This window comes from Anopheles nili, chromosome 2, assembly GCF_943737925.1.
Source record: "Anopheles nili chromosome 2, idAnoNiliSN_F5_01, whole genome shotgun sequence".
Lineage (NCBI taxonomy): Eukaryota > Metazoa > Arthropoda > Insecta > Diptera > Culicidae > Anopheles > Anopheles nili.
This window is the reverse complement of record NC_071291.1, coordinates 57,629,242-57,637,445: the sequence shown is the minus strand read 5'-3', so window position 1 is coordinate 57,637,445 and position 8,204 is coordinate 57,629,242. Positions and strand designations below refer to the sequence as shown.

General features: G+C 51.3%; 1 protein-coding gene across 1 annotated transcript; it reads left to right on the top strand.

Moving 5' to 3' along the window:
* The first annotated feature begins 3,248 nt into the window (after positions 1-3,248).
* LOC128731847 (amyloid protein-binding protein 2-like) lies at positions 3,249-4,912 on the top strand. Its single transcript, XM_053824995.1, has one exon. It carries the CDS (start codon positions 3,342-3,344, stop codon positions 4,770-4,772), a length of 1,431 nt encoding a protein of 476 aa, XP_053680970.1. The 5' UTR covers positions 3,249-3,341; the 3' UTR covers positions 4,773-4,912.
* Positions 4,913-8,204: the final 3,292 nt, after the last annotated feature.

Below are 8,204 nucleotides of genomic sequence, written 5' to 3'. Positions count from 1 at the left end.
CAGATCCACACCCGAAGGTCATCAACGATAATCCGCGCGGATCGACGCGATCGCCCGCTGGGAGCATACACGTCATTGTTGGCTTCCCCCGGACGGCGATGGCTACGGATCTTTTCTGACCTTCAGCGTCGCGGTTGGCGTCATCGAATGGCGGGCTTGTTCTAAGTCGTGCCCGCCATTTGCCAAGCCTATTGTCACATGTTAGAGCACGTTAGTGCGTCATCGTTAACGAGTTGGCGGCTTGTCGCTTTGTGGTACGTTCTGGGGGTGATTAGAGACGCTGAGATCAGCTGCACGACCATAAAAAGTCTTTCGCGCCGACGCTCAGACAAACCGTTTTTGACATTGACGTGGGGGCTGTTATTCTCGAAATTACGGAAGCATGGTTTTTGTTGCTTTATGGTGGATAGGGCCAAGATTCGCGGTTTTAACTGATAAGAGATGTAGCTATGTGCCAAGTTATCGGCACTTCTGTTTCAGCGGCAGTTTCACTTGAATTGAATTGTTTACATTGACTTATATTTTCAACTCGTCATAACCGTAACCTATGATAATCATAATCGTTAATTGAAAAGCGCTAAATTTAGTTTTCTTTTAAATTAAGCATTGAAAATGGCTGCCCTTTTTGAAGACAGCCATTTTTTTTTCAAGACAACCATGAAGAAGATTATGTCCTGTTAGTTAATGTTTGCACATTACGATTTTTTATTCAAACAAAGTAATTAATTATAGCTTAAAATAGCTGTCCAAGTTACTCTAGCTCCAGGTACACTCTCTAACCATCGTGCTAAGCCCACATATGATCCTCTTGCACCAACTGGGGCGTGTGAATGCCCCTTCTAACGTTCACAAGCAACATAAAATATGGCTCGGACAGCATGATCAGCTTACATTTACCGTTAGCGCTTGAAGATCGCAAACCAACCCAACCCCATCGTAACGAGCTACGCCTACCTTTCCGCCATCAAAAGATGCAAACATAAAAAAAGGCAAACCGTTCGATGACGTCACCGTTGTGGACACCTCGACGCCTGCTAGGATCGGACTCCTGTTGGCTTGCTCGCATGCTCGAGGGGACGGTTCACCCCCTAACCTAGCACCGTTTGATAAATGGTGCACCAGGTCCGGCGAAACCGGTCAGTTACATATCGGCAACACCATCAGCTTGACAGTTATGGCGAAGTCGTGTTCGTGTCCGAGGCCCCCAGGAACCGGGTTAGAAATGCACTTAGCAGTTGCAAACCACCTCCCTCCAGGCTTCAGATCCCGCAGAACCACGGCATCTTCCGTATCACGTGGAAGCGCGAATGGGAACCTAATATGCCCGACCTATTATACCGCTGATGCCACAATCAGCCATGGTGTCGTCATGTTTTCCGTCTCGAGAGAGGGAAAACCCTTTCCGTGGGATAATGGCGCCCGCAAGAACCGGATAGCCGGATAGGGTTGATCAGATCAGGGCGAGTGCTAACGATTGTGCGGTCCGTTGGCGGTAATCGGTGGCTGTTCAACTCGCGCCTGGCGTCAATTTCCAAGTGGCAGCGATTTTCAATCAATCACGCGATCCCACGTGGCGAACCGAAAACGCGAACCGGCTCGAACTGGTTCACTGTGGTTTGGTGTTTCCCTCCCGTGCGGCCAATTATCCGATTCGTTCAGCTCTTGTTTGTTGACGATAGTTTGCTTTTTTTTTGTTTTCGTTTCTCTGCTTTGGTGTGGCTTCATTTTGTTCTCACGGAGAGCGCTTTAATGATGGCGCAGCTTTTTGCTGGTCGCCGTAAATGACGTTGCGCGGGTGTTCCTCTGTGACCGGAACCAAGTGAAGGGATCCCCACCAAGTGAGACGCAAAATCACCTCACCCTCGATTTATGGGGAGTGAGCAAAAAATTAAATCCGCACTCGGGCTGAGCACGAGAAGTAAACAAAGTTTGTTGTTTTGTTTTTGGAAGCGACACTTTCGAGCCTTGTTTTGCAAGCGACTGCTTCTCCCAATGTGATTTAAAAGTCAATGGCGAAGATAATAAAACAAAACAAAAGTCCCGCCCGTAACTTTGAGCAAATAACAGCACAGGTTTTCGCTGACTTCTCTGCTTATTGACGCGAAAGTTGCTCTGGCCACCAATGGCGGGCAAAGTTCAATGTCGCTTAGTTTTTATTGGTGTCGTGTGAAAGTGACCTCCAGTGAGGGATGATTTTGTTACCAACCACGTGGCACCATTGTCCCGGATGGGACAAAATTGCAACTTTCAATGTATCTTTTATCCTCCGGTGAGGAAAAAAAAAACAAAAGCTTGATATTGTTTTTAAAAGAAATTGAAGTTTTTTTTCCTGTAACGTTACCAAAACGTCAATTTCTATCCGCTGAGTTTAAAAGCGTATCGAAATCTCTCCCAGTTGCAGCATCCTTAACTGTCAACTGTCACTTTCACTGTTGCTCTCTATGACTGAGTGTATTTGCCGAACGCTGTTTGCCGATTGCGTCTTCGAATTCCACCAGCGATAAAGCGTATTTTTATCAGCTAAGCGTAAATTTTCCTCCCCACATGATTCACGACCGCCTCGTGGTTCCTACGCGGTGTTTGACCCTCTTTGGTGCAAGGGGGGTGGAAAGGTGCAGGGAGGATCTTGTTTACGACGAACGCAAACGCATTCCACCGGAGCTTTTCGCGACGGATCAGTGTGACAGGACGAGAGGAAGAAGAACACGAAGCGCATGACACGCGCACCCACATTTCCGTGCATGGAAACGGAACGGCCGGGACAGGGAAGCAAGACAACAAAACGAAAAAGCACAACCGCGATCGATCGTATGATCGTGTGCGTGATCGTGTGGCGTGTCTGTCTCGCGGTGTGTGAGTGTGTGTGCGTGTGTCAGAGCAAGTTGTTTACAAAAAGCGGTCCAGCCGGTGACGCGCCTCCTCAACAATCTCGATCAGTCGCCTCCCTCCATCTCGCTCGCACGGCTCCGCACGATCGCTACCTGCGCGATCGTGTAAACAACTCTGGCGCCTGGGAACATACACACCCAAGCGATCACCGCGCGTGCGTGTGAGTGTCATCTGGCGCGCCGACGGAACCGTGGGACAAAGCGTCAGTATAAAGCGTAGTACCGACGCCGTACTAAAGGTCAGAAAGTTGATTTCTTCAAGCAGAGACGAATGCAGCCAAGACGCGCAACGTCCCTGGCCAGTGTGTGCAAGCAAACAGTCGATCGTGCTTAATTTTCTGTGAAGTGGAGAAAAAAACATTGGCGTCGAGTCGCGGAGTGATAAATAGCGATTAAACGGTGCGTTTGTCACATCGTTCAGTGTACATGATAGCGATCGCGAGGGAGTAAACGATGATTTCGGAACTATTTCAAACCATGCACAAGGCGCGGTTCAGCGGCATCCGGATTGTGCCGGAAAATTCGCCCTCACTGCAGCAATCGTGCGTGCGTGCATTCGTGGCGGAAAGTGTCCGCGTTGTGAAGAACGGCCCCAGCTGTGACGATCGGCTCGAGCAGCTGCAGTTCCTACCTGCACCGTTGCTAACACCCATCCTGGACCGGATGAGCAGCCATCCGGAGCTTCGTGGAAGGCTGCGTGACAAGCTCACGGATCCGGTGCTGTTTATGCGGCTGTTCAACGGGTATGCGGCCGATTTTGACACCCTCGAGCGGTGTCTGCGTGAAGCCGCCCAAGTCAGCGATCGTCCGGCGGTTCTGAAGGACCTCGCCGTCAATTACTGTGATATGTTGCGCGTCGAGTTGCGCAAGGGCGGATCCTTGGCCGAAAGGCAACCGGATGCGGTTAGATCGCGCGTGAGAGAATCACTCCGTCTCGGGGACTATCTGTACGAGGCCGGTTGGTGCCGGTGTGGAGCTGACGTGCTCGCACTCGCCCACGAACTGCTCGAACTGCTGCCCATGGCGACATCTCGCCTGCAGCTCGAGATGGAGTGCTTAGTGCGGCTGCTGCGTGCCCAAATCGGGGCTTGTCTGACGTCACGAGCGGCCTCCACCGTCGACCGGTTGCTCACCTTCGTCGGTGGACCGGGTGGCGATCCCACCGGCGAACAACTGCCGGTTCCTCTAGTCAAGGCCTACCTGCAGCTTGGCAGCTATTACTACCACGTGCAGGACTACGATCGCTGCCATCACTGGGCTCTGCGAGCTCTCGGGGCAACCGTGGACGGGAACGCTCCAGCCAACGGGGACGCGATCGATGTCCTGCAGTTGATCGCACTTTTCTGCATCGCGAAGGAACGCCACGACCTTGGTAACATGCTGATCAGCCAGGCAGTACGGCGGGCTCGCACCGAGTACGGAAGTCTGCACCGACGGTACGCGGATGTCCTTCAACAGTACGGGTTCGTGTTGCTGCGCATGAACGCAATCCTGCCGGCTATCACCGCGTTCACGGAGTGTCTCGATGTCACCGGACGTGTGTACGGGATGGCAAGCCCACACGCCGTCATCCTTGAAGGCTACCTAGCGCACTGTCTCTATTTGCGCTCGCACACGACCGGGCGGTTTGATATGGCTCTACGCCATGCCGAAGCTGCCCTCGAGCTGGCCCAGCGGCTTATGCCGACGAGCCGGCGTGTCCGGCAGCAGCTGGAGCACACGCGTGATTTGATCCTGCGAGGTCCTGACCGCCAGCGGGACACCAAAGAGAGCCAACCGACCCGGGAGCGCGAATATCGCGCCTTCACGCTGCACGAAATCAAAGAGAAGTTCTTCGAGCTGGACTCGTCCTTCGAGCGTGACGGGCTTGCTTGTAGCGGTTAAGCAGCACGCGTCATCACATCATCCCCAACAGGCCATCTGTCGAACTAAGTGTGTATGCAGTGGAGATCCACTGCTTCATTATTCGCGTTAAGCTAGCAGATAAGGATTTACGCAAAGTCATTAGCAGCGGCTCGAGCAAGCGAGGCCATCTACCAGAATCGTCGATTTTAAGGATGAATAAAATAAAAGTATATTTTTTTTTCCACACACAACTGCTTCAGTTCTCTTGCGTTCCTCGAGTGCGCTACGTCAGAGCGGGCGCGTTCCACTCGATCATAAATCATCGAGACGTCATCTGAAGGTGGCGAGACCCGGCGCTGTTTGTTGTGGCCCTCAACATTCGCGGGCGCAGCCTTCGTTCGAGACCACCGAAAATCGCGGTATTCGCACTCGGTAACTCGCGGTGGGACGTCGGTAACCTTCAGCTTCTTGCCGGTTGTCTTCAGGACAGCGTGTTCGCAAGATCAGACAAGTGGTGTACCAGCTGTTGCGAGTGGTTTCGACGAAATCGTTCAAGTGGAATTCATGTCGGTGGTCAAGTTCAACCGTATCGGTCCCTCAAAAGCCCTATGTTGACTGTTCGACGGGTTGCTATGGTGTTTTCACTTGGAAAATATTCCCATGGCCATCTGGATGCTTATTTCGAGCATCCAAGCAAATGTCACGGAGCTTTAGGAGGTAAGCGTTTCGGTTAGCAGCAAAAGCCCGGTAAAAGGCTCATCCGACCATCAGATAACGTACTTTGCGTAGGCGAATAGATGAAGTTTTGAGGTCAGATAGCACTCTACGCTATAAATTACCGCCCGTGACAATCTAGTGCCATTCTACCGAGCAGAACTGTTCTGTTCGCCGCACATAACTTAATTTCGAAGGCTGCTAAAAGTTACACATGATTCTTTCCTAGCTCTGCCCCCACTCAGTCTTATCACATTGAAACCGATGTTCGGAGAGGGAGCTATTTTCCGCTCGCTCGTCCGCAAAACTATTGAATTTGTTTGCTTTCGCTTTGCCTTTTTTTTTTTTGCTTCGCTACCACATCGCCATAACCTGTTGTCCTTTGCCGGCACTAGCCTCGAGATGGGACCGGTACTGGGAATGATAAAAGTTTCGAACACTGTTTGGCGACCCCAGTAAACCCGAATCCGGCGAATAAGCTCGCTCGCATTGTGTCCCGCCGTAGGTGAATTTCCGGGAGCCAACATTCAGGGTCCACCGCACAGGTGCATCAGGTTTTGTGCGGCAACGAGATCACTTCGTTGGAGGTCACCGGACCGACTCACTGCGGAAACGGAAACTTCACTAACGTGCGTAAACTTTTTCATGCCATTCAGGCCGGCGGCGGTATCGTTTTAATTACGGCCACCGTGCACGGGTACTGTGCGGTAGTTAATAATTCAATTTCACTCCAAATAGGGCGCCCCCTTGAGGCGTTCGGTCGTTGCTGGCGATGCTGCTACTGGTGCCGTTGAATGCGGTCGAGTAAATTGCGTTATAATTATGCTCTTCGGTGATCTTCCTCGAAACATGAGCTCGATGTGGTTAAACTTTCAAGCCCTGCCTGTAGACAGGCAACAGCCAGCAACATCACCCTCATAGCGGGTGGCTTCCGTTTCGGGGGAGGAAGCAGCTCATTTGCATCTATTTTTCGGCTTTGCGTCACGTGCATGGCCAGTGTCCTTTTCGTCGCTGACTAGCACGTATCTAGCGCACGGTTGCATGCAAACATGCATTTATACGCAAACGCTGGCATGTTGAACATTAATGGCAACCGACGCGACGACGCTGGTTGACTTGGTTTATGCAAATTAAAGCCCACATTCCGACCCATCAATCAAGGCCTGCATGAGTACGGAGCAGCGCGGGAAAAAGGACTCGTTTTTGGGGAACAGTTCTGCTGGTGCTGGTGCACGATAAAGCCCGTTATCGCACGCCCTGAGCCCGCGTATCGGGATGTTTTCCCGCGGTTCGGTGGTGCGATTAAATTGAATAACAATTAGGCTAATCGACGCTCGAGGAATCAAACGGGGAGCCCTTCGTCAACCCCGGTTTGGGTTATCGGACGTTGGAAACGGAAACGGACGTCCGTAGGAGTGGAAATTTAAACGATTCCACCCCGCCGCGGATCCTCGCTGCGTGGAAATTTCACGCCCGAGGGATGAAAGCTCGGTTGGGCCGTGGATTAATTGCGCTTAAACGCCGCGAGTAAATTCCATCATAAATGATATAATCGGATGTTGACGTTGGCTACATGACAAAGTATTCATGCAGTGCGATCGTATCGAAAGCAGACGAATCCCTAATTCCAAACGGAATAACGTACAACCGTCAGAATTATGCAAGAAAGCCGCTTCTAAACCCCACACGAAGCGCCGCAGTTGGTCGTGGCCACAACGAAATGCCCCAATAACGGTCGAAAGTTGCATCAGGCATGATGCGCTGCAACGTGCACGTGGGAAGCGATGCCCGCCCCTGTCCGTTGCAGTGTTGCTGCCCTGTTTCTCCCCCCACTTTGCTACCCCGGTTGCGGTTCTCCCGTTGAATAATTTAATTGCCTCCCGGTCGTCTCCCGATCGGTTCCCGCATTCAGCACAACCCCAAAGGGCGAGGCGCGGCTGAGCTCGATTGCGCAATCATCGGTTTGCGTTCACCCGCAGAATAAGAACTCGGCATGCTACACGTACGTGATAAGTTTCCGTCTCACGGGCATGTGCGCTGCCACGTCCCGGGATTCACCAGGCGGACACTCAATGCCGAGAACTCGAACAGTCGATTAGACCGCGGGCACGGGGTTGAGATAAGGTACGCGGGTGCATTGTTGTGTATCCTGTTCCTTACCGGTACTCTTCGTATCGATTGCCGACCACAGACGGTTCGGCTGAAGCACCTTATTTAGCGTTATTTGTACGTGGGTGTGTTTGCTGAATTGAAACACCGGCTGGGGGAGGGAGGGAGGGCGAGAATTGATTTCAAACACCATCCCGGATGGATATTTAGCTGATGTGCTACATGCTGTAAACAAACAGCCGCCGAGGGTGAGTGTGTGTTGAATTAGCTTTAGAGCAATTGAAATTAATGGAGAATCCTTCGCTCTATCCTTGCTGTGTTATGCTGCTGGGCATACATAATGCTCGGCAATGCATATTTACGACCATAAAAAAGCCCACTAGCTTGAATGCATCAGCAAGTTTTCGAGCTCGTTTACAGCAGGCTAGCAAAGACGTCAACCAGGGTGTTACAATTGCATACCTTTCAGGCGCTTACGGGAGTAATAAACTTGAATGCTCTCAATTGAAGCGATCTTGTTTGAGTTTGAATATCCTTACGATCTGTGGCGTTTAATTTTGTACAGATAACAAATCATTCACCTCTCGGTTAGCTCTTGCATATTGCATTCTTGCTTAGCAGCGTTTAATTCCCACTATCAAATCAATA

Bases quoted from the DNA above. Each gene is read 5' to 3' on its own strand.
- LOC128731847 (XM_053824995.1), top strand. From the start codon at position 3,342: ATGATTTCGGAACTATTTCAAACCATGCACAAGGCGCGGTTCAGCGGC.